This window comes from Neopelma chrysocephalum, unplaced genomic scaffold (assembly GCF_003984885.1).
Source record: "Neopelma chrysocephalum unplaced genomic scaffold, ASM398488v2 Primary Assembly neopelma1_170, whole genome shotgun sequence".
NCBI lineage: Eukaryota > Metazoa > Chordata > Aves > Passeriformes > Pipridae > Neopelma > Neopelma chrysocephalum.
In genome coordinates, this window is record NW_020897832.1 from 231,765 (window position 1) to 256,870 (window position 25,106).

General features: G+C 60.8%; 1 protein-coding gene across 3 annotated transcripts in view; it reads right to left on the reverse strand.

Annotated features, from left to right (window-relative positions):
• Positions 1–732: 732 nt before the first annotated feature.
• Positions 733–25,106, reverse strand: part of STIM1 (stromal interaction molecule 1) — a 63,223-nt gene continuing 38,849 nt past the window's right edge. The window contains exons 7-13 of one of the 3 annotated variants that reach the window (XM_027701836.1): positions 22,389–22,566; positions 18,612–18,779; positions 17,183–17,283; positions 16,234–16,469; positions 14,499–14,579; positions 11,903–11,969; positions 733–3,556 (exon numbers count right to left, since the gene is read on the reverse strand). In XM_027701836.1, coding sequence (XP_027557637.1) covers positions 3,025–3,556; positions 11,903–11,969; positions 14,499–14,579; positions 16,234–16,469; positions 17,183–17,283; positions 18,612–18,779; positions 22,389–22,566 — 1,363 coding nt within the window. In that variant the 3' untranslated portion in view covers positions 733–3,024. Of the gene's footprint in view, positions 3,557–11,575; positions 11,970–14,498; positions 14,580–16,233; positions 16,470–17,182; positions 17,284–18,611; positions 18,780–22,388; positions 22,567–25,106 lie in introns of all 3 variants that reach the window. The other 2 variants (XM_027701835.1, XM_027701837.1) reach the window with 2 other exon arrangements.

Consider the following 25,106-nt stretch of genomic DNA (forward strand, 5'->3'; position numbering starts at 1 on the left):
GGGCACTCCAAACCTCCCTGGGCAGCCCCTGCCAAGGCCTCACCACCCTTTCCAGGAGGAAATTCACAGGAGCAGAAGCTGAGTCAGTGCCTGGAACGGGGGAACTGTGGGAGCAATCCTGGCTCCTCCATGGAGAAATGAGGGCTCTGAGCTCTCCGAGCTGCTCCACCTGCTGAGCTGAGCCTGTGCGAGGGCGGTGCCAGTCTGGCTCCCAGGACACCCACAGCACCGCTCCTGCTGCTCCCAGGAAAGGGGCCAGGAGAGCACAGACACTGCTGGGAAAACAGGGTGACAGGGACGGGTGTTTGGGGGGGTGAGGCCATCGAAAATAACCTGGAATTCTGGGGATGCCTCTGGCTGCCACAGGCAGCACAATGAGCCGTTTCCAGGGGGTTGTGCAGACTGGGATTCTGGGGGAGCTCATGGGGATCCCACCACAGCAGATCCCTCGGTCCAGGGCCGGGGATCTGGAGAGATTTAACAGCCCTGTGGATGTGGCACTTGGGGACATGAGTCAGTGGTGCTTTGGCAGTGCTGGGGAATGGGCTCGATGGGCTCGGAGGCTTTTCCAACCTGAACAATCCCATCATCCTGTGGTTCCCTGTGCCATCCCACTGCTGGGCCCTGCGGCCAGGCTGGAAACCCCTGGCCACCAGCAGGCCCCCAACGCCCCTCTCCCCCAAACTGGGAGCCTGGGAAGGGCTGGAAGAAGGGGCAGCAGACGGCGGCTCGTAAAATAGACTACATGCTTTTATTGGATTGAAAAGTTTTATGAAATGACAAAAAAAAAAAATCAAATCAAGAGTTGGCAGATGCGTCGACAGTGGGGGGATCCCCAACCCCTTCTCCAGAAGCATCCACAGGTCTCCGCCACCACAAGCAGCTCCAGCCCGGGCAGCCCCTGCATGGGGGGCACCCACGGGACCCCAACCCTGCTGGCGTTCCCAGGGCACCCTGCCCATGACACTGGGGTGCCCAGGAATCGGGGTGCCCAGGAATCGGGGTGCCCAGGAATCAGGGTGCCCAAGAAATGGGGTGCCCCGGAATTGGGGTGCCCAAGAATTGGGGTGCCCAGGAATTGGGGTGCCCGGGCAGCAGCCCTGGCCACGGGGCCGAGCACGTCCCCCCATCCCCAGGGAATTGCAGGCACTTAGTCACTGAGAGGAATTTTTCACTTGTCTCAAAGCAACAGTGGAATTGTCTAACTCCCACCTACGGAACAAAAAACACCTTTATAGCCCTTCCTGTGTTGTCAGGACACGAATATATTACTCTGGCATAAAGCAAGGCCCCGGGGGCTCCCGGCATCCCACCCTCCTCTTCCTCCCCCCATCGTGCATCCTCCTCTGCCTCGGCAGGAGAAGCCCCTTCCCCACCTCCAGGGATGTGTGGGATGGCGGCTCAGGGGGCTGGGGATGGAGGGGGGGTGGGAACAGGGACCCCAGGCTTTGGGGGGTGCTGTGGTGCCAGGGGGGGCGGGAGGGGGGCTGGGGGCTCCTCTGGCAGCTCCAGTGCTGAGCCCGGAGGGAGCTGGGAGCAGGGCTGGGGGATGGAGCTCATCCCTGAGGATGGAGCGAGGCGAGGCTCAGGGATGGAGCAGAGCTCATCCCTCGGGATGGAGTGGTGCCATCCCCGGGCACAGAGCCAAGGTCAGCCCAGGGAAGGAGTAGGGCTCATCCCAAGGGACAGGCTCTGCCCGGGGGTGGAGGGAGGGTCAGCCCACGGCTCCTGTCCCACATGGTGACCCCCTCAGTGGCCGGGGCTGTGCTGGGGGACACCCACCGGGCCGAGGGCTCTGAGCAGCAGGATGTGACCCAGGAGGTGCCAGGGGAGGATGGGAGAGCCCCCCGAGCCCCGGGGAGTGGCTGGGGACAGGCTGAGACCCCCGGCCAGCTGTGCTGGCACCAGGAGGTGGCCCCTGGGCACAGGGACGCTGCCACAGGAGCCTCCTGCACCCACTGCATCCCTCGGGCAGGGCACAGAGCCCCGGGCTGCTCCAGGGACGGAGCCAGGAGAGCAGAGGGCGTTGTCGGGGTCCTGCCAGGCCCAGCCTCTGTCCCCTGCCCTGCAGAGCCCTGCTGTGTCCTGCTCCTTCCCCCCGGCCCTGCCAAGCCGGGACAGGGCACACGGGGACAAGGGACGGGCCCCGCTCCTGGGATCTCCCTCCTCTTTGTGTGGACGTGATGGCTGGACCTGGCTCTGCTCCACATCCCTCGGGACGGCCCTGCCCTCCGAGTTCCATCACCAGGGTCCCCAGGGGGGTCCAGAGCAGTCCTGGGCACTGGGGATGTGCCCGGGGAAGTGAGGCCAAGGCCAGGCGTGGGCTCCTTCCCCCGGGCTCCAACCCCCCCGGCCGGGCAGAGCAGTGCGGGGACAGCCCCGTGCCCCCTCCCCGAGACCCAGCGGGGCCGGGGCGGGACGTGGGGACCGGGGACACGCGAGTACCGGCAGGGGCAGAGCCCTCCCCTGCTCCCGCTCACACGGAGCTGCTCAGGAGGGGTCCCCCCTCCCGACGGCGAAGCCACGGGGGCCGCGGTGGAAAAGTGGCTCGGGGAAAGGAGGGAGAACCGCTGAGACCTGAGTCAGCCCGAGGGGCAGCGCCGGCCCCCCCCCTCCGGCCGCCCTGTGCAAAATCGGAGGAGGAAGGAAAAAAAAAAAAATCGAGAGTAACGACGATAAAAAATAAAATAAAAAAAAAAACAAAACCACATTGAAACCAAACCCAAAGGCCGCGTGGCTGAGCGGAGCAGGAGTAACTGGAAGCCATGCACAGCAAAGCCGGGAGCGCAGCGCTCGGAGGGCAGGGACGGAGGGAGGGAGGGGGCGGCTGTTCTCCCGGGGGAGCCGGCGGCGGCGGCGCGGTTTTTTTTCTTCTCGGAGATGAGGAAATAAATAAGTTTAAATAGCTCCCCCCGTGCCGGCGCCGGGCGGGTGACTCGGGTGCGGGTGCCGGGGCCGCGCTGCGTTCCCGGTGCGACCCCCGGGCCCGGCGGGACGCGCTCCTGGGGGCTCCCCCCCTCCCCGCTACTTCTTGGGCTTCTTGAAGATCTTTAGGGGGAACTTTTTCTTGCTCTGGCCGGGGTCAACCTCGTCGCCCGTGAGGCTGCTGTCCTCGTCCCCCGGGCTCTTCTTGGCGGCCAGCTGCGGGATGCGGGTGCTCTTGGCGCCGGGGGGCCGGCAGTCAGAGATGGGGGAGGGGGTGTCGGGGTCGGGCGAGCTGGGGCTGTGCGACCGCGACGAATCCGAGTGGCTGGGCTTGCCCAAGGCCGTCGGGTGGCTGATCTCCCCCAGGCTGGAGGACTTCTCCATGCCGTGGTTCACCATCATCATCTTCTTCATCGCCATGGGGCTCTCGGGCGGCCCGGGGGGCTCCGCGTGCCGGCTGCCGCCGTTGGGGGTGGGCGCGGCGGGGGCCGGGTGGCCGGGGACAGCCTCCTCCACGGAGCGGGTCAGCAGCGTGGGCCGGGCAGCCAGGAGCTTGGGAGCCGAGCTGGGAATACGCTGGTGGTCGCTCAGGTGCGGGATGGAGGAGTCGGAGTCGGAGCGAGTCAAGTCTCTGCGGCGGGAGGGGAAGGACAGAGCCGCGTTAGTGCCGCCCGTGGCCGGGCGGGTCCCGAGCCCGCAACACACACGGATGGATGTGGGGGGATGGAGGGACCCCCCCAGGACTGCGGCGACCCCCGGGGAGGGGCAGTGGGGCAGGTGCCCACCCCGCTCTGCTCCTCTGTACGAGTGTGGGGGCACCCGCGGGATGGGGGCACCCACGGGACAGGGGCACCCCCGGGCCGGGGGGCTCATCCTGCCCGGTGCCGACTTCCAGCACACGGGGCAAAGCGACCCCCCCAAGTGCAGCCCCAGCACGGGGCTCACCCATGGGGGACGTGAGTGCACGGGGGCAGAAGGGAGCCCACCCACCCCCTCCCCGTGGATGCCGGTGGGAGCTGGGAGGGGTCCCGGTGCCCCCAGAGCTGCAGGACCGGGGGGAGCTGCCCCGGAGGGTCCCTCAGCCCTCGCCGGCACCCGCGTGTGCGCCCCCCCCCCCCCCGCCCCTCCCCGCACACACAGCCCCGACCCTGCCCCGCTCCGGGCTCAGCCGCCGCCAGCCCCTCACTCATCCCGGCGGCAGGAATCAGAGCCCGGCCGCTCCCGCACCAAGCCATGCCCAGCGCGTGCCCCCGCAGCGGTTTGTGCCCAGCCTGGTGCCTGCCGGGGGTGGGAGAGGGAGCCCGAGGGGCTCCCGGAGCCTCTGTGGAGAGTGGGAGGTGGGAGGAAGGGGGAAATGGCAAGTCACAGCTCCGGGGTCCCTGCAGAGCCACCAGCAGAGATCCACAGCCCCCACGGCAACCCCCGGCACTGCAGGGACACCCCGGCACGGGCACAGGGATGGGGGGATGAGGGGAACCCAAACACAGGAGAGTGGTGTGGAATGGGATGGAAATGGAGAGGAAAACAGCAGAGGACAGAGAAGCAGAGAAGAGTGTGAGAAGAGATGGAGCTGCCCCGTTCCTCGGCCCCTGCGGCCCCTGCACTCCCTGCACTCCCTGAACTCCCTGCTCCGGGCACAGACCCTGGGACAGGGGTCACCAAACCCACCCACACAGCATGAGGAGCCCCCAGACCCTCTCCTACGGCACCACCACGAATAACAGCAATTTGGAAGCAGCAAAAGAGAGGCAAGACAAGAGAAAACGCCCTCAACACAGAGCTGGAACCTCTGGAGAGACATCCAGGCAGTACTGGGAGATGATCAGGAATCCCAGAACGGTTTGGTTGGAAGGGACCTCAAAGCCCATCCAGTGCCACCCCTGCCATGGGCAGGGACACCTTCCACCAGCCCAGGTTGCTCCAAGCCCCGTCCAACCTGGCCTTGGACACTTCCAGGGATCCAGGGGCAGCCACAGCTTCTCTGGGAAACCTGGGCCAGGGCCTCCCCACCCTCACAAGGAAGGATTTCTTCCCAGTATCCCATCTAATCCTGCCCTCGGGCACTGGGAAACCATTCCCCCTTGTCCCCAGTCCCTCTCCAGCTCTCCTGGAGCCCCTTTAGGCCCTGCAAGGGGCTCTCAGCTCTCCCTGGATCCTTCTCTTCTCCAGGGGAACCCCCCCAGCTCTCCCAGCCTGGCTCCAGAGCAGAGGGGCTCCAGCCCTGGCAGCAGCTCCGAGGCCTCCTCTGGACTCTCTCCAGCAGCTCCACGTCCTTCCCGTGCTGGGATCCCAGGGCTGGAGCAGCTCTGCAGGGGGGTCTCACCTGAGGGGGCAGAGGGGCAGGATTCCCACCCCCCCAGGTCCTTCTCCCCAGTGCTGCTCCCAGTCCCTCCTCCCCAGCCCCTGTGCTGGGACTGTCCTGAGCCAGGGGCCACTTTGCACTTGGCCTTGTTGAACTCCCTGAGCTTGGCACAGTCCCACCTCTCCAGCTTGTCCAGGCCCCTCTGGATGCCCCATCCCTTCCCTCTGGCCTGTGACTGCCCCACACAGCCCCACACCAGCAGAGGTGCTGGGGGTGCCCTCGATCTGTGTCGCCGATGGAGCCGTTCCACAGTCCCAGACCCCATCCTGAGGAAGCCACTTGTCCCTGGTGTCCACAGAAAGTGGGGGCACACACAGACCCAGAGTCCCAGCTGTCCCAGCACAGGGTGGTTGTACAGCCAGGGAAGATTCTCCTGGTACTGGAACGGGGTATTTTAACAAACCCCACGGGATAAAGCCGGGCTCTCATTCATCAGCTCCACAGGAACACACGGAGGACAAGGGGATCCTGAAACCCCGTGGATGGCTGGGATACAGCCCTGGATCCACTACAGAAGCCCAGCTGTGGAGAACTCATCTCTTGTCTTCCCCAGAAGCAAGAAGCCCCTGGCACTGCTGGGCTGGTCCTTGTTCCCTGCACACGGAGCTGATCCCGGCGATATCCGAGGCTGGAGCCGCATCCCCGGGTCGGTGGCAGGGGAGAACAGAACAATCCCGATGGTGTGAACTCCCTGGCTATTCTGGGGGAGCAGCTGGAGGCTGCCCAAGGCAGACACCTGCCATGGATCCCACGTGTGGAGCTCCCAGGGCCACAGGCGGGTCCCACAGAAGGTCACTGTCACGGCTGGTGGCCCACAGCTTTCCCTGGGAGAACTGGGCCACGGGAACAGCAGCAGCAATGAAACCCGATGGGGCTGAACATGGGGGTGTTTGAGCCAATCCCAGAACCTGGACACAGATGGGATCTGCACACCAGGGCTGGGAGAGCTCGGGATGCTGCCAGTGCCTGCAGCCAGACCCTGACTGTGACCACAACCCTCAGCTCCTTCCCCCTGAGCCATCCAGGGCTCTGCTGCTCTGCCCCAACGTTTCTGGCTCCTGTCAGTGCTCAACACACCTGCAGAGGGGGAACCTGTGCTGGGAACTCCTGCCTGGACACTCCCTGTTCCCTCTCCCAGGGAAGGGGGGTGGAAGCCACCCCATGGATGTGCTGAGCTGTTGGTGAGACGCTGCCAGGGCTGAACATCCACTTTCAGAGGCTTATTTTCTCCACAAATCCCTGGAAAGTGCCCCCTTTCCAGGAAAACAAGGCAGGCTGGCTGCAGGGGTTGGCACAGCCCGATGCTGAGTTGGCCCAGTGCTGGGTCCCAGCACAGCCAGGAGAGAAGAGAGGCTGTGGGGCAGAACCTTGGCCTGGGAATGGGGTCAGCTGGAGCCAGGGCCAGGGGAAGGCAGGATCATCTCCAGGCAGGATCATCACCCAGGAGGTGGGAGAGCCCTGAGGGGTCACAGTGTGTCCCAGCCAGGGATGGCAGGTCCAGCAAGACCTGCTCACTTCAACCCTGTAGCTCCACAAAGCATCTTCTTGTCCCTGAAATCCAACCCAACCCTTCTGGCTGCCACAGTCCCACAGGGATCTGGGTGAGGGGCGGTGAATAAATCCTTTAAAATCAAGCAGAGAGGGGCAACTACAGCAAAAACTGGATTTTTTAGCCTGAGGTGACCTCAGGGATGTGTGAAGAGGGCGAGTTCTCCCTGCTGAGCTCCAGAGTCTCTCCCTCTGTCCCACACAGGTCCTGCAGTTTCCAATCCAGAGGGGCCCAAAGCAATCCCACGGTGCTGGCAGAGCGTGGAGCAAAGGAGCTGGAGAGCCCTGCCCTGCTCCAGGAAGAATCTCTCCCCTGGGAGCAGACACTGGGAACCCGATCCCTGGGCAGCTGCTCCCGTGGGAGGTGCAGGAGGAGCAGCAGGAGCAGGTCCTTGGTGACCCCAGGGCCGTGTCCCCTCCCAGGGTGGCTCTCCCTGGGCACCCAAGGGTGGTTGGGGGCTTCCATGGCCCCATTCCTGCTGTGGCTGCTGTCCCTGGGATCCCTTCCCTGGAGCAGATGGCACCACTGTGCCAGGTCCCACCTCGCTGGACCCCCCGTTTGTCTCTGGGCTGAAGGAGCTGATGGGGAATCAGCCCAGGAGGACGCAATTCCCAAACATCCCAAGGGTCTGAGCCAACCCATTCCATACACAACCCATCCAGCTGTAACTCGGGAATATATTCCCGAGGGACAGAGGGAAATGCAGTGACTGCTGAGCCCAGCTCACAGTGGCACATCCCCGGGGGGCAGCAGGGCCCAGCCTGCTGTGCCAGGCCCCAGGGACATCCCGGCACATGGCACAGAGCCACCATGGCAGGGACAATCCAGGGACAAACCTGGCAGATCCAGGGACACCCGGCACACACACAGGGAGCAGCTCTGGCACCCACGGGCTCATGTTGGGAGCTGAACACCAGCAGCTGGAAACTCCTGCTGGGATTCTCTACACCCTTTTCCTGGTGCTTCCCACAGGGAAGTGCAGGACAGGGGAGGTTTGGGGAGGTTTGCATCCACGGGACAGGATTCCTGGGATCACACTGGCTGTGTCAGGGACAGCAGGAGGAGGAGAGGACACTCCCAAGCCCAGTGCTGGGACAAGAGGGAGCCAAGAGCATTGCCAGGATAATTCCATCATCTTGGGTGAGGCCCAGCTAAGGCCTGGCCTGTATCCCACTGTATCCCTAAGGATTATGCTCCTGAACCAGCATGGCACCTTGGGAAGAGGAAAAGCTGTCCCAGGACACAGCCAGGCCTCGGTGGGATGCCGGGAAAGGGCCCTTCAGAGGAAGCACTTCTGTGGAGCAACAGGAGCCACCGATGGCTCATCCCTCCTGGAAACCTCGGAGCAGAACAGGAAAACACCTGGAGCCTCAGCCTTCCTCCATCCCAGCAGTGCTCCCTGCTCTCTTCCCTGGATCCAGCACACCTACAGCCCACCCAGACAGACCCCAACAGCACTCACCTGCCTGAGGGCAGGACAGATCCACTTCTACCTGCACCTCCTACCCTGCTCCAGGATCCCACCAATCCCACTGATCCCACAGGAGCGAATGAGGGAGGGTGAGAGGATGGCATGGACCGGCTGGGCACTGAGGGAGGGTGAGAGGATGGCATGGACTGACTGGGCACTGAGGGAGGGTGAGAGGATGGCATGGACAGAGGGGGCAAACGAAGCGGAGAGCAAAGCACGGAGTGAGGAAAGCCTGGAGTGCAGGAAGCCTGGGAGCAGAGGGGGAGCAGGGGAAGGGGCAGGAAGAGGATCTGGAACAAACCCCCTGGTTTTCCCCAGCCCTGCAGCCCAAGGGGGATTTCTCCAGGGCTCACCCCTCCCTGCCCTGGGCAGGGTCTGCTCCCCCAGCCCTTGCTCCTCATCCCGTGCCCAGCACGTGGCACCAGGGCACAAAAGCTTCTCCCGAGGCAAATTCCCAAACTTGCCGTAGGGCTGAGCTCCTGAGCAGCCTCAGTGCAAATCCGACAGCACTTTCCTTCCTTCCACCCTCCAGGAGCTGTGAATTACTCATTTCCCTGGATTCCTGACTCTCTCCCTCCCTTTGCTTTGGCTGCCGCCTCCCTTCCCAGCTGGAGAAGGGCCATGCTGGGGATTTGGTCCTACACTCCCATCTCCACCAGCTTTATCCACCCGAGGCAGGCACTGGCAGCAGAAACCTCTGTGCACACACAGCCCCCTCCAGCCCCTCTCCCCCTGGAATTCCCGGGATCCCGCAGCGCTCCGGCCCGGAACCGCTCTGACCTTGTTTGCGCCGGATCCTCTGAAGCCAATTGCAAAAGAGAAGCAAAGAGTGAGGAGTGGAGGGAGCAGCTCCCTGCCAGGATAACCCAGCAGGGCTCCAGAGACAGCCATGCCCAGCCTTTCCCGAGGGATAGGGCTCCCTGGAGCTCTGCCCAGCACTGGCACGTGCGGGCTGGGGGAGAGGCCCCGACACTCGGGGGGCACCTTCCTGCTACCAGGGGAGTCAGGGATCTGTGGGGTCGCGCTCTGGTCCTTGGAGGGACTCCCTGGAAGGCCTTTCCCAGCCTCCCCAGCTGTCCTGCCTGACTCCCCTGGAGCTCCAGGGATGGCTGGGAAGGCCCCAGCACCGGGGGTATGGAGGAGCAGGAGCGATCCGTCGGCTGCGGCGGCGTTTTTAGGGATGCATCAAAGCAGGGTCTGCTGATGATGCACTTGGATAAAACAATCAACAGCGACAAAACAACATCTCTGGGCACCCAGCTCCTGGTTTCTGCTGTCTGGAATGAGCAGGGATGGATGAGGTGGGGGGGAGTCGCTGCTATTGTGTAGCTGGAGCAAATCCCGGGTGAAAGGTTCCCACTGTCAGTAATTATCCTGCCCCAGGGGACGGACTCTGCCTTGGGAACAGGGAGAGGACATTCCTGCTGTCACCCAGCAGTGACCAGCTGCTGCTGAGGACCAAGGTTAGGCCCCCAGTTATTCCCTCCAAATGACCTCTCAGCACCATCCCTGTCCCTCTCTGGGATCCCCAGACCAGATCCCATTTCCCTCTGCTGCTCCCGGGGGTCTGCGGGGTCTTTCACCTGGGCAGGGATTCTGTGTATTACAGGCCTCAGGTGGAAAATACACACATTTAAACACCCCTTTTGGACACAGGTCATCAGCCCCAAGGCTCCTGGGATGAGCCCTCCCTTCTGCAGAGCCAGGGAGGCTGATGGAAACAGGGACCAGCAGCATTCCCAGCTTTTACCAGCCTAACTCAGACCACTGTGACTGAGCTGCCATCAGCAGGGATTAATCCAGGGTTTAATTATGCTGCTTCTCATCATCCCCAAACAAACATTTATGAATTAACTGATGCTGCTCTTTAACTCTCCATCGTGGAGCGGGTGCAGGAGTTTCCCCCTCAACATTCCAGACTCCAGCACCTGCCTGGGGCTCCTCAGCCTTGAGACACAACTCAGGGAATGGGTGGAACATCCAGAGCAGAGACTGTGAACAAGGTCAGGAGAGATCCCAACACCTGAGGGACCTGCAGGTAAAGGGATAAGGGAGGGATGAAGATGTGCTGGCTGGGAGTGTTGTCCTGCCTGGATAAATAACGTGGATGGACATTTCCTCTACCCAGAGAATTCCAGCCTTCTCCCAGCACTCTGCTCCCCACTGAGGATTAGCAGACTGTTTTTACAAAGTTTGCCAAGGAGAAAGCCTGGAATGGAACTGGAATGGCCTGTCCAGGGTCACAGGCAGCCCCTGGAGGGCAGGAGGACAGGACAGGACAATTCCCTGATGGCCCATCACAGCCCTCCCACCGCCTGCCCTGAGTGCTGGGACACCCTGAGACCACGAGCAAAACATCCCAGTGCTCCTGAGCTGGGGGGATCCAGCACTGCAGGCACACAGCACCTGGAGCACCTGCATCCATGACCCCGTGGGACAAGGACCTCCTGGGCCCTGCTCAGATCAAAGCCACCCAAGGAAGGGGATCCTCTGCCTGGGGCCCAGAACATTCCTGACCTGGCTGCTGGAGCAGCCCAGTTCAAGCAGACAGGACTCCTGCACCTCCCTCATGCCAGCAGGTGAATCAGGGGAGCTCAGGGGCTCAGGGGTGTGCAGGACAACCAGGCCCTGGGATCCTCCAGGTCTCCAAAGAGCCAGCTCAGAGGGACCAAGCTAAAGCCAGTGATCCAGCAACAGAAGCTCCAACTGCCTCCTCAGACGTCCCTTGGCCAAAACACACCCATTCCTCACCCCTGCCAAGCCAGAGTCACCCTGGAACACATTCCTGAGCTGCTGCTTCACCACCTCCTACGACCATCCCAAACCTCACAAACACAACCTCACGGTCCCACCCGCCACGTCCCCTCTGCAGTTTGCTTGGGAAGACCCCAAACAAGTCCAGGCTTCAAACCAGGCCAGGGTTTGATGGTCAGTTGTGGTGCCTCCTCAGGGGTGGAACCTGACTCGTTTTGGGATAACCCGGTGCCCGGGAATTCTCATTTGCTCAGCTACAGTGGAACAACAGCACAGCGCCTTGGGAACGCCCCCACTGAGCTCCTGGGTGTGGGGACGGCCCATGGAACACTCCTTGGAGGCTCCAAGGGCTGGGGAGAGCGGTGGGAGGAACAAACAGGCGGATAAACCATGAAATCAAGGCCCAGGAGGAAAAGGGCGGGAGGAGGAACGTGGCAGAAAGAGCCCCCGGGCAAGCGGCAGCTCCGAGGCCCAGCAGGCAGGAGGCAGCTAGAAGAGAAAACAGCAAATATACCCAAAGCTCCCAGTGCGACAGCGAACTCCAGAGGTGACATCAGGAGGGGGCAGGTCGGGGGTGGAGGAGTCCATCTGGAGGAAATAAGAGGTGGTGTGATGGTAATAGACAGGGTGGACATGGCAAGCAGGAGCAGCGGTGGTGGCGGATGAGGAGCAGGAGGTGGTGGAGGAGGTGGAGGCAGGCGATGGGCCGGCGCCGGGCAGGTCGCAGCTGAAGGACTGTCCGGAGGAGAGGCTCTGCATCCGCCGCAGGGACGCTCGGCCCGCCCGGAACGGCGCCGCGGGGCCCGGCTCGGGCTGCCCGGGCACGGAACCCTCTACCAACCTCTGCGATCCGTGGCCGTGCTGGGCGTCCACCAGGCGCTGCCGGACCGAGCTGGGCAGGGCAGGAGCTGCGGGGAGACAAAGGACAGGCTGAGGGCACGTCCTGTGGGCCGAGAATGCTGTGCTGGAGGTGCCACCCCCAGGAACGCTGTGCCAAGCTGCCATCCCTGGGAATGCTGTGCCAGAGCTGCCACCCCCTGGGAATGCTGTGCTGGAGGTGCCACCCCCAGGAATGCTGTGCCAGAGCTGCCATCCCCGGGAATGCTGTGCCGGAGCTGCCACCCCCAGGAATGCTGTGCCAGAGCTGCCACCCCCAGGAATGCTGTGCCAGAGCTGCCACTCCCCAAGAATGCTGTGCCAGAGCTGCCATCCCCGGGAATGCTGTGCCAGAGCTGCCACTCCCCAAGAATGCTGTGCCAGAGCTGCCACTGGCACTGCCCCACCCCGAGCCAGCAGTTACGCCTGTTTAATGCAGAAGCAGCTTGAAGCTGGTGCTGAACATGCTGGATTAATGCCCAGCCCCTGGAGAACTCCGACATTCCTGATGGAGGTGCCTCTGAACACCTTATCTGAGCATCTTGCTTGAAGCAGAACCTGGCCCTGGGATTCATCCCACCCAGTCAATCCCACCCGGGGCACCTCCAGGGCATGAGCCATCCCACCCTGGTGGACACCACGGGGCTCAGGTGGGACCCACACAGCCCAAAACAGGAGCCTCAGGTGAGCAGAGCAGGTCAGTGCTGGCACCCAAAGCTGTCACTCCCAGAGCTCAGCTCTGCTCCCAGTTACAGCATCATCGTGCCCGTGGAGTGCCAGAGTAAAGCACTGAAATCATGGAATCATAGAAGAGTTGGGAAGGAATTGATGCCTGGGAGGGTGGGGAGGCCCTGGCCCAGGTTGCCCAGAGAAGCTGTGGCTGCCCCTGGATCCCTGGAAGTGTCCAAGGCCAGGTTGAACAGGGCTTGGAGCAACCTGGGCTGGTGGAAGGTGTCCCTGCCCATGGCAGGGGTGGCACTGGATGGGCTTTGAGGTCCTCCCAACCCAAACCTTCTGGAACTCCTGCCTCATTCCTCCACCCCTCAATGGTGGCTCTGGGCCCAGAGTGGCCTCACCAGCTCCCAGCCTGTTCCCTGAGCACAGTTCCTCAGCCCCTGCACTCCCTGAGCCCCTGGACCCAGAGCCAAGGGAGGCCCCTTCCCCTGCCTGGAGCCGTGGGCACCATCCCCTCCATAGGGCTGAGCATTCCATGGAAAACTGGGGCTCCCAGGCCTGCACCCCCACCCCGAGCCAAGCAGGCTGGCTGTGTCCCAGCCCCTGGCTGCCACCCAGACAAGATGTTCCTCCTTTTGCAGGAGATAAGGTGTTCAGGATGGTCCAGGATTTCTTATGTGCATAAGAAATAAATGTACAAATGGGTTAAAAAGGTACAGAGACAGGAAAGCTCAGAAATGGAGGAAGAGAAGGAGAGCTCCTTTGGGAATGAAGAACCAGCAATCCCTGCTCTGAAAACTCCCAACTGGGACACACGGGGCTCTTCTGACAGAGCAACTCCTTCTGAAGGATCCACAGGGATATATTTCAAGTGGAAGAAGGAATAAGAAGGAATAATTCTGGTAACTTGGCTGTTTCCACATGCCCAGGGTGAATCCCAGTCTCTCCCACTGCTCAGGTTTGCTGCTCCTTGGATCCCACACTCCATCCACCACCCTGTCCCTGCACAGTTTTACACCATCCACTTGCTGCTCCAAGACATTCCAGAGCTGCAATTCCAGTTTGGGAACCTCACTGTGGGGGCCCCCAGGGATCCCACTGCAGAGGAACTGACTGGGGTGACGGGTTTCTCCTGCAGATTCCTCTTTCCCTTGGGCCACATTTTTTTTTCTCGAGGATTCCCTATTTTTTTTTCCTGGTGTTCCACTCCTCATTTACTGACTCGACACCTTCCCCCTCTGCACCCTTCCTTTCCATCCCTTATCCTGGGATGAGCTCCTGAGCACAGGCTGGGACCTCGCTTCCCAAAACCACCATTTCCCTCCAGACACACATTTTGCCAACATTCCCCAAATAACCTGCCCAGCATTCCAAGGAAAACCCCCAATGGCACGGCCCTGGTGCACACCCTCCTGGCTCCATCCTGAGGGAAAGGCTTCCAGCCCAACCCAGGAGGCTGTGTGCCATCCCCATGGCATCAGGGCACTGGGTTGCCCTAAGAGGTGGGAATGCTCAGTCCATGGAAGGATTCCAAGGGAACAGAGGGATGGGGGAGCCCTGCCAGCGGCCGGGAAGGAGGTGGGATGGGAAAGGGAGCGTTGCCACCTCCTCCTGGCCTCACCTGGATCCTGCATCTCCACTTCAGGGGCAGAACCCAGTGAATCCAACCCTCCAGAACCCCTAACTGCACCCAGGACACAGTGAGAGCTGCAGCTGGGATTCCCCTTCATCCCAGCAGGCTCCTCCCGGGGTTAGTACAGGAGGAGAGGTCAATCCATTAGTGCCCCGTGCCAGAAAGGTGGAAAATCGGTGGATGGGTTTTAGTCCAGAAAAAGGCCAGAGGGCAGATGAAAAAATAATGACAATAAAACTGAAGAGAACCAAACCAGGGTATTTCCAGAGGGACTGATCCTCCGAGGACAGCGAGGAGCGGTCGCTGAAGCGGCGCCCGAAAAGCCAGGCTGCGTCTGGGGGGGCAGCCAGGGGGGAACAGGAGAGAGAGACATGGGATTTACTGGGGGTCAGCAACACATCTGGGCAGGGGGAACTCGGCACTGCTCTCCTGAAGCAGGGCTGGGGCACAGAGAAAGGAAAATCCTCCAGGGACGGGCTCCCTCCCTCGGGAATTGGGGTGCCCAGTGCTCGGCATCGCCTGCAGGGAGGGGGGCAGGACAGTGGGCAGGGGGACGGGCAGAGGGGTGGGAAGGGAGGAGGGCAGGGTCACTGCCCAGCTCTGGGATGGTGGGACTGGAAGTGCTCCCTGGAAAAGTCTTGAGGAGTCCTGAGCACGGGGGAGCTGAGGCTGGAATGGGGGCTGGAGGCTCAGCTCAGCCCAGCTCACGCCCTCAGGAGCTGCTCAGGTGTCCCTTGGGACTGTTCCCAAACATCCCTGCCATCAGTGCCCGGCTCGGGGCTGTGCCAGGGCTCTGGCAGCTCGGATTCCCACGGGGACTGGGGACACCACACACCAGGAGCTCACTATTCCCTGAGGCTTCAACAGCCCCCAGGACACCTCATCCCACACACCACCAGCTCCAACCCCACAGCTGCTGAGCCCCAGGGACACACAGGTACCCCTGGTCCTCCTGCCCTCATCCAGATCCTCCTGCCCTATCCCAATCCTCCTGCCCTACCCAAACCCCCTGTGCTCTGCCTTCCCCCCCACTGCCCCAGGTCCCACCTCAGCACCTGCCCCCAGACCTGCTCCAGACCTTCCCAGCACCCACCCAGAGCCCCAGGCACGAGGGGCACGTGGCCATGGTAGACATGGTGCCAACCATGAGACTCTTCTGCTCCTCCCTCCACCTTCTGCTCCCCTAAACAGCCCTGGCTTGGATTAAATCCTCCAGGGTTGCCCAGAGAAGCTGTGGCTGCCCCTGGATCCCTGGAAGTGTCCAAGGCCAGGTTGGATGGGAAGGTGTCCCTGCCCATGGCTGGGGCTGGGTGGGCTTTAAGGTCCCTCCCAACCCAGACCTTCTGTGATTCCATGATCCTGTGGAAGTGACAAAGAGGGACAGGATGTCCCACAAGAAGTGGGAACTGGGGGTTCAGCCTCTGCTCCAGGAAACGTGTAGCAGGTCCCTGGGGTGGCAGGATGCTGTGGGATGCAGGTCCAGCTGTGCCTGAGGAGAGGGTGGCCCTGAGTCCTCTAAATCCCCAAAAATGCTCAGGCCAAGGGGACATGGGGACAATCCCTTTTCCTGTCCCACTGCCCTGTCAGCCTGAGCCTTTGGGTGGGGTTTTTCTGGTAAATGCTTAAATTCAGTGAGTTGACCAAAACAGCACAGAGAGGATGGAACAATGACTAACAATCTCCACATTACCAGTTCAATAATCTATAAATCACCAGTTCTGATGGAACTAAGAGGCTCCAAAAAACCTGGGGGTCTGGCCTGAATGGACCTTCCTGACCCTGAACAACCAACTTTGGGCGTTTAAAACCCGGCTGGAATCAACTAATAACTCCTCAGGGGTGTGAACTACGGATCCAGGGGTGAACTGTGCCCCCAGCAGACACAGCCCCCCAGCTCCCAGGGACCACTGAGGCACAGCCCCAGCTCCCAGGGACCCCCCAGCCCCAGCCCCAGCCCCGAGGGCCCCCCCCAGCCCCATCCCACGTACATTGGATGGACATGGGGGACACGATCTCCTCGTCCAGGTCGTCCACGTCGTCGGTCATGATGAAGTGGGAGGGGTTGGGCCGGGGGGTGCCCACCCAGCCGGGGTCGATGTTGAGGGCCGAGGCCAGGCTGTGCAGCCCCGGGTTGTTGACGATCTGGAAGCCGCAGAGCAGCTCGATCTGCTGCCAGCGGTGCAGCCGCTCCCGCAGCGCCGCCGTCACCTCGCTCAGCGCCTGCCTGGGGGGGCACAGGGACAGTGAGGGACACCCCAGACCACAGAGAGGGGAGCCAGGGAATGCAGGGAAGGGTAGGGAGTGAGGGGAGACACCCCTAAAACCACCCAGTCCAGCTTTGTACCCAAAACTTGAGATGCTTTTCGTTCCACTTCCAGGAGTGAGGGGATTAAAAAACTCAGCGACGACTGAAATATCCAGGGGTAATGACAAGGGGGGGTGGCTTCCCACTGCCAGAGGGCAAGGATAGATGGGATATTGGGAAGGAATTCTTCCCTGGGAGGTTGGCACAGTACAGGTTGCCCAGAGAAGCTGTGGCTGCCCCTGGATCCCTGGAAGTGTCCAAGGCCAGGTTGGAAGGGGCTTGGAGCAACCTGGGCTGGTGGGAGGTGTCCCTGCCCATGGCAGGGGGTGGAACAAGATGATCCCTAAAATCCCCCCCAGCCCAACCCGTTCCATGATTCCATGATCAAACATCCTGCAGCCTCCCAAAACTTCATTTTGACAGGACTTTTAATTGCTCCACATAACTGTGATCCCTCGTTTCTCACAGGTAGAATTACAAGGTCACTGAAGACAAGGAGCAAGTCCAACCCCAGGCCACCAAAGTGAGGAGAAATCCAGCCAAATGAGCCCAAAGCCCCTGCCCAGGTGCCCCTGGCCCGGGAGGGCTGGAGGAGGGAGGCAGGGCCGAGGGAGGGGTCAGCACACACTCACTTTGCAGTCAAGATCTTGTGATCCACGTCGTCCAGGGAGGAGCTGTGAGCCACGTGGAACGTCCCAAACAGCGTGTTCCGCTTCTTCTTGATCTTCTCAGCCTGCAACATCAACAGAGGAGGGTCACAGGACGAAGGTGACCTGCTGTGTCCTCCAGGACATGAACATCCTGGATGGGCTGGGACAGGAACAGCCGCCTGCACTTGTGGGAACAGTGGGAATGCTGTTGGGACTGAGGGATGTCATTCCCTGGCACGGGGGTGAGCAGTTCACCAGCAGCAAGTGCCAGCTGGAGGTTTCATGCTCCCTTCTCCCCCAGCTTCCCAAAAATCAGAGGGGACTGAACTGGAAAGAGAGAACTTTGAGGTGGAGTCCCCATCCCTGGAGGGATTTACCAGTCCTGTGGATGTGGCACCTGGGGACAGGGATCAGTGGTGGCCATGGCAGTGCTGTGGGTGCACTTAAAGGCCTCTGAGGGCTTCCCAAACCCAAACCATTCCATGACTCCATGAGCCAGGCACCTCACTCAGTGAAGGGCCCTCATAAAGCCTTGGCTTATCTTTCCCATGGGCAACCACCCAACACACCCCAGCGATGCCCAGGGGGGGTTGGCTTGGGGAAGGTTTTTGGTTTGAGGTTGGTTTTGTGCCACTATATTAAAAAAAAAAAAGCCTCAACCCACAGCTCTTCAATTCCCAGCTCCAGGGGGAACTTTGGGACTTGGGGAAGGCCAAGGATGTGGATGTGAGAACTGACACAGCCCAAGCAAACCTGTTGAAATGCTAGAATGGTCCCAGTAAAGGAAGATTAAGGCAGATTCCCCCCTGCCAGCCCTGCAGGCTGTGTATGGCCATGGAGACAGGGACATGTTACAACAGCCTCCCTGAGCCCATCCCATGGGGCTGGCACACAGAGCCCAGGAATGGGAATGGGAATGCAGCAGTGATTCACCCCATGGATGGCACACAGAGCCCAGGAATGGGAATGCAGCAGTGATTATCCCCATGGATGGCACCTCACCCTGGGATTTCACTGCCTGGGCACGTCCAGCCCCTGGAGCAGGGATTAGGCTGAAGAGGTGCAAAGAAATTGCCTTTGACCTGAAGGAGGGCAGGGTTAGATGGGATATTGGGAAGGAATTCCTGGCTAGGAGGGTGGGGAGGCCCTGGCCCAGGTTGCCCAGAGAAGCTGTGGCTGCCCCTGGATCCCTGGAAGTGTCCAAGGCCAGGTTGGACGGGGCTTGGAGCAACCTGGGCTGGTGGAAGGTGTCCCTGCCCATGGCAGGGGGTGGCACTGGATGGGCTTTAAGGTCTCTCCCAAGCCAATCCATTGTGGGATTCTGTGATTCCATGAAGCAAAGAAGGTGCAGAGGAACCCAACTGTGCAGGTCCCACCCCCCAACCCTGGCGTGGGACGGTGCAACTCTCACCCCTTCCTTGGCCACCAGCAGCTGCCTCTCGGCGTTCTGCTTCTTGATGTTGTAGTACTGCACCTCCACCTCGTGGGTCAGCTGCAGCCACTTCTGCAGGGCCTCGGGGGCCGCCCAGCTGCAGTGGGACTCCAGCTCCTTCTCCGCGTTCTTCAGCGCCATGCGGACCTGGGGGAGAGCACCGGGATGGACACGCTGCCCTCCCGCAGCTCAGCCCAGCCCTGCCCGCCAAACCACCCCTTCCAGGGCACCAAGGCAAGGGCAGAAGCCTCCACACAGCCCCATCCCTGGCAGGGCAGCAGCAGAGGCCCTGGGCAGGAGGAGTGGTGGCATCCTGGACCGCGGGGATGGGAGGGAGAGGAGCCACCCCCAGACCAGGCTCTGCTCCCAGCACCAGAACCACCCACAGACAATTCCTTTCATCCTACAGCTGAGCTCCTGCCTCAGAAACTCCCAGCCAGCACGATGCTGTGCTCCCTCTCGACCCCTCCATGCCAGCTCCTCTGCCACCAACCCCAGGGAAACCCTGCAGAGCCGACAGCACAGTGCAGGAGGGAGTTAAGGGAGAGCTGGGCTGGAGGGGAGGGTGCTCAGGGTGTTTATTGCAGCCTCCAGACAGCCCTGCAGAGCTCCCTGCCTGTGTGTGAATCCCACGGATCCTCCCCTGGAGGCAGCATCCCTGACAGGATCCCTGTCTCACCCAGCTCCCAGCCAAGCACGGGGAGCTCCTCAGGAGACACTTCCAGGCTGGAGCAAGTGGAATATTTAGCAATATTTAGACACAAAGCATGTGCTGCTGGTCAGGAAAGGAACAGCACGGCTGGGATCAGCCATTCCTGGGGGCTCTCATCCCCCCAGCCCAGGCTCCCACACCCTGACTCATCCCAGAGAAGGGAGAGGGTACAGGATTAGAAGGAAGTGGGTGAGAAGCCAGTTGAGGACACCCAAACGTCACAGAAAAGCCTTCGGTGCTGGAGAGCATCAGGGATTAACTCTTCCCTTCCCCTGCCCACCGTGTGGAGAGGCTTTGGCACACCTGGAGCCCCACACAAGCCCTGCAGGAAGTGAACACTGGAGCAGTGCAAGGATGGGGAATGTGATCCCAGAACAGCCCCATCCATGGCCAGGACTCCCCTACCCCCAGAGCCCCCGAGGCTCTGGGGGTTGCCTGGTTTTACACTGTACAACCTGGTTTTTTACACTGCACAACCTGGTTTTACACTGCACAACAGCTCTCCTGGCTGCCAAACCCCCCCAAAGCAGCTCCCAGAGCTGCTCCCTCTCCTCCCAGCCCACGGGCACAGCCCTGCTCCTCACAGGGTGGGCGGACGGGAGAAGGATTTTGTGGAGGATTGCTCACACTTGGATCTCTTCCCTCAGCTGTTATTTAACTCGGTCACGTCTCACCCAGCCCAGCAGGGCTGTGATTCCCAAGGAGCCCAAAGCCCCGGGTTACAGGCGGATCCTCTGAAATCCCAGAGTTTATCCTGAAGGAAGGTCCCTCAGGGAGGCTCCACACACAGGAGGTCAAGCGCTCCCCCCACATGAGTGGGATTTGGGCTTGTTGAGCACAAAACTGCCTAAACCAGTCCCAGAGTTCCAAATTCACAGTGGCAGACCCCGGGTTTTTCCTGGTTTTTCCCCAGGTGCTGCTCCCACCACAGGGGAACTCTGACCACCAACCACACGCGTCTGGGATTTGGGAATGTGGAGAATAAGTGGGCAGGAAACACTGGGTGTTTGGGGTACAGGAGTGCTCAAAACACAGGAACAATGATTTTAGGGAATGGTGGGAAGGGGAAGTGGTGTGGAACAACAGGCAAGGGACCAGTGGTTGAGATGAGGGTCCACAACCCAAACCCCCCTGGTTCTACAAGGACTCAGTGCAAACAGGAGCTGGTTTGTGTGTGTCCATTCTCCTGGGAAGATGTCTGAGATCCCATTTGGATCACTGAGAATCCCTCTGCCCTGGAGCCAGGCTGGGAGAGCTGGGGGGGTTCCCCTGGAGAGGAGAAGGATCCAGGGAGAGCTGAGAGCCCCTTGTAGGGCCTAAAAAGGGGCTCTGGGAGAGCTGGAGAGGGACTGGGGACAAGGGATGGAGGGACAGGACACAGGGAATGGCTTCACACTGCCAGAGGGCAGGGAGAGATGGGATATTGGGAAGGAATTCCTGGCTGGGAGGGTGGGGAGGGCCTGGCCCAGGTTGCCCAGAGAAGCTGTGGCTGCCCCTGGATCCCTGGAAGTGTCCAAGGCCAGGTTGGACGGGGCTTGGAGCAACCTGGGCTGGTGGAAGGTGTCCCTGCCCATGGCAGGGGTGGCACTGGATGGGCTTTGAGGTCCCTTCCAACCCAAACCAGTTTGGGATTCCATTCTGTGATTCTCTCAGTGTCCTCTGGGCCTGCAGCCCCACTGGGGCCGTGGTCTGGGGGAGGGTGACCCAGCAAGGAGAGGGCTGGATGGACACCCCAGGAACAGCCCAGAGGGTGTGTGGGATGTGTCACCTCAGTGACAGGAACCACCTGGGGCAGTGGAAGGTCAGGGCTGACATTCCCTGGGCTCAGGTGCCCTGGGAGGAGCTGTGGGGTCAGTGGGGGTGGCTGGTTAATGCCAGGTGTGCCCTGGGGCAGCTGGGTGGTGCTGGGGGGGGGTTACATCACACGGTGGGTCAGGGGGGACACTCCGTACTCACCCCGCTGCCCTCCCGACGGACACTGCGGAACAACAGAGGCACGTCAGCTCCTGCTCTGGGGATGAGGGGGGCTGGCAGGGGCACCTGGGCTTCTCCAGAGCCAGGAGCTGGCTGGGAACGAGGGCTGGGGGCACCTGAGCCCACCCAGCCCCGTCTGATGGCCCCAAACACAGGGACCCAGTTCCTGTTCGTGTCAGGACGGACGTCCCAGTGCTGAAATGGAGCTCAGTGACCTCGTGAAGAGGCTGGACAGCCACTTAGGAGGGAGGAAGGATGTTGGATCAGGAGGGCAAGGCTGGAAACAGTCACCTGCAGGTCTCTGGGCTGTTGCTGCTCCAGGCAGGAAGGGAATTTGCTGTTGGCACCCCTGGCTGTGCTGCCCCACGGCTCCCGGGACACTTGGTCCTCCCTTGCCAGTGGAAACCCTGGATTCTTGCCTCGTTTTCTTCCCCATGGTAGCAAAAAAGCTTGGGCACAGGCAGGAGGATGTGCCAACTGCCTCAGAATAGCCAAGGGCCTTGCCTGGCTCCTGCAGTCCTGTCTCATGCAGCTTCACTTTTAACTGATCTGTAGCCTACAGTCAGGTAGGAATTGTCCCTCAGGTGAGACAGGAAACAGCTCCTGGAACTGTGGGTTTGGACTTTCTTGTAGGTTTGGGGAGGTTTAGGTTGGATACTGGGAAAATTTCTCCATGGAAAGGGCTGTCCAGGGAGGTGGTGGAGTCCCCATCCCTGTGGGGATGTAACAGCCACGTCCATGTGGCACCTGGGGACACGGCCAGTGGTGGCCTTGACAGGGCTGGGGGGTGGTTGGACTCCACGGTCTCCAAGGGCTTTCCCAACCCCAAACTTTATCCACTTCCCTGACACACAAGAAAGTGTGGAAAGCACAACCAAACTCCTTCTAAACCTCTCCTAAAACCGTGGATACAAAAAGAGAAAGAACTCATGGTTTGGAGAAGGGAGGCAGAATTCCCAGAGCAAGGCAACACCTCTCCTGCTGCCGGGATGCCACGTTGGTGCCAACCTGAACATCCAGTTCCCCCGATTTCCCCGAGGGAAGGAGAAATCCCCCCCGTGCCCCCTCACCTGCTCCAGCTCCTGCTCCGCGTACTTCTGCCGGCTGAGCTCGTTCTCGGTGCCCTCGCGCAGCTCCCGCAGCCTGTGGGCCTCCTGCTTGGCCATGCTGATCTCGTCCTGCAGCTTCTTCTCCAGGTGCACCTTCTCCACCTCCACGGAGCGATGCTCCTCCTGCGCCTTCTGCAGCCTGGGACACACACACGGGGACGGGGTTTGGGCTGGGATCTGCGGCCACGGGAGAGGAGCCCCCACAGCCCAGCCCTGCCCTCATCTGCCCTCATCTCTGCCCAGCCCTGCCCTCATCTGCCCCGTGCTCATGGCAACACACATTTGGAGAGGCAAGGACGAAATTAAATTGTCAGCTGCTCAGCTTTGCTCATTTATTGAATGCTCTGGACGCGTTTTCTTCGTTTTCCGAAGCGCGTCCAGATTTCCTTTAATAAGCCTCAAATTAACTTGAGTTTTTGGCGTTTTCCGAAAGTGAAGACTTCAACAAAGCAGAGGAGGGGCAAATCTGCCTGAGCAGGTCTGGCCACCCAGAGGGGGTGGCTGGCTCCCTGTTCCCCTCCCAAAAGCCTTCGAATTCGGGCACGTCTTAATCCTGCCTGGAAGTTCTGATTTTTCCTCACCTGGCAGCCCCTTCCCAAACCTGACCTACCCCCCCCCCCAGCTGGAGGCCCAGGCCCTCAGTGACCACTGACTCTCCCAGGAATTGTCCCTCCTGTGTCAGGCAGGCTCTGCCCAGGCTGTTCTGATGGCCCTGGATTAGGATTAGGATTAGGATCAGTCCCCGCTCCAGGCCCAGCCCAGAGCCTGTGTGGTGTCCCCAGGGAGCCACACGGGGTGGTTCTGCCATGGACCCTGTCTGTCTCTCCCACCCCTGGTGATTTTTAGGATTCTACTGAACTGTTACTAACAGAGGCTGATTTTCCAACTGTGCTCGTCTGTGCCTGGTCCATCTCGGGAGCCAGACGGGTCCTGGCAGCCCCAGAGATGTGAAACTCGATGGTTTTATGGCCCCCAGTCACCATTTCACCCATCAGACCCTCTCTGCAACAAGCCTCAAATCCCAGAGGGCCCCTCTCCAGGGCAGCTCCTGAGTCCCTGTTCCAGGAAATTGTCATCCAGGTGTTTCAGGAATCTCCTGGACCTACCCCAGCTGTGTGGTGTTCCCAGGTAAAACCCAGCCAGTGGAACTCCCCCCAGGGACAGAGTGGTGAGGTTGGGGGTGTCCCTCAGATCCTTAAACAACAATTCCTTGGAGTCACCATCCTGGCTGGGTGGCCCAGAGCAGCTCCCATGACAACACCCGTGTCATCTGTCCCTCAGCCAGGGAATCACAGACTGCTTTGGGTTGGGAGGGACCTCAAATCCCATCCAGTGCCACCCCCTGCCATGGGCAGGGACACCTTCCACCAGCCCAGGTTGCTCCAAGCCCCGTCCAACCTGGCCTTGGACACTTCCAGGGATCCAGGGGCAGCCACAGCTTCTCTGGGTCCCTTGGGGGCTCAAAATCCAGGTGCTGCTTTTCCATAGAATCCACACACCTTCAACACAGCCCTTCCCACACGTTCAGGCATCAGTGGGATGTGCCAAGACATCGTGAGTCATTTAATGGACTGGGAAGTGTCACTGCTGAGGGATGTTCTCAAAGGTATTTGGAAGATGAATAAAAAGCAGGGTTTTGCATCGACATTCCCAGCTCCTCAAGACCATTCCTGAGCTGTTCAGCACATCACAGCACCAGGCACTGGAGAGGGAGAGGCATCCTGTGCCTTCCTGAGCTCTGCTCAGCACTGAGCTTCACTCAGCCAGGGAAGGAGGGGCCTCCAGGCTCTGCAGAAGAAGCTTCTGAGCAGAACTTCAGCTCAACTTCTCCACAGGTCCAGCAGAACTGCTGCTGTCCAGAGTTTGACGTTCCCACAGCGGCTGAGGACCACAACTGAACCTTGCTGGGGCCAAGGAACGAGGAACTGAAGGAGCATTTGAAGTGTTTCCCCTCAAGGGGCCTCAGCAGGTCCCCAGTTCACCTCTCCCAGCCCTTGAGCTCCTGCTCGGTGCCCTGGGGGGAGGACGAGCCCTCCCAGCTGCTCTGGCTTAAGGCTCCAGGCTCCAGCCAAGCCGGGCACCAGTGGTTTTGTGTTTCTTCCCATCGGAAGTTGAGAACTTCCCAGGAACAGCTCCCTGTTTACAGCAGCAGGTCCCAAGGTCGTTCCCAGGGGCACATTCCCCGCAGCCCCTCAGCGTTGGGAGCTCTGAGGTGACACCACTGAGGCCTCCTGGCCTGGACACAGCACTGCTGCTGCAGGACATGGACCTGGACAAGGGGTTCCTGGGTCCTTCTGGATGCAGGAAAAACAGACCAACCTTTCTTTGGGAGTGTTTCCAACCTGTAACTCCTGGCAGAGGGGAAATGCACTTTGTCTCCAGGCTGAAAATCAGGTCACACCCCAGCATGGCATCATCCCCTGGGTGCCCTCGGGTGCCTGCTCTCCTCACACACACAACTGGTGCCACCCCACTGGAGGAAGAGGAGCCTTTCCAGCAGCACTCACGGGTGGGACAATTCCCTGGGGATGCCCTGAGCACACGGGCAAGGATCAGGCTGGGGGTACATGAGACACATTCCAAACACTTGGGCTGTCTCCAGGTCTCCAACTGGACATCCTTGGGGTCCCAGGGCTTGCACAGGTCACTCATTGCCCCCCCATGACTGGCCAGGATGGT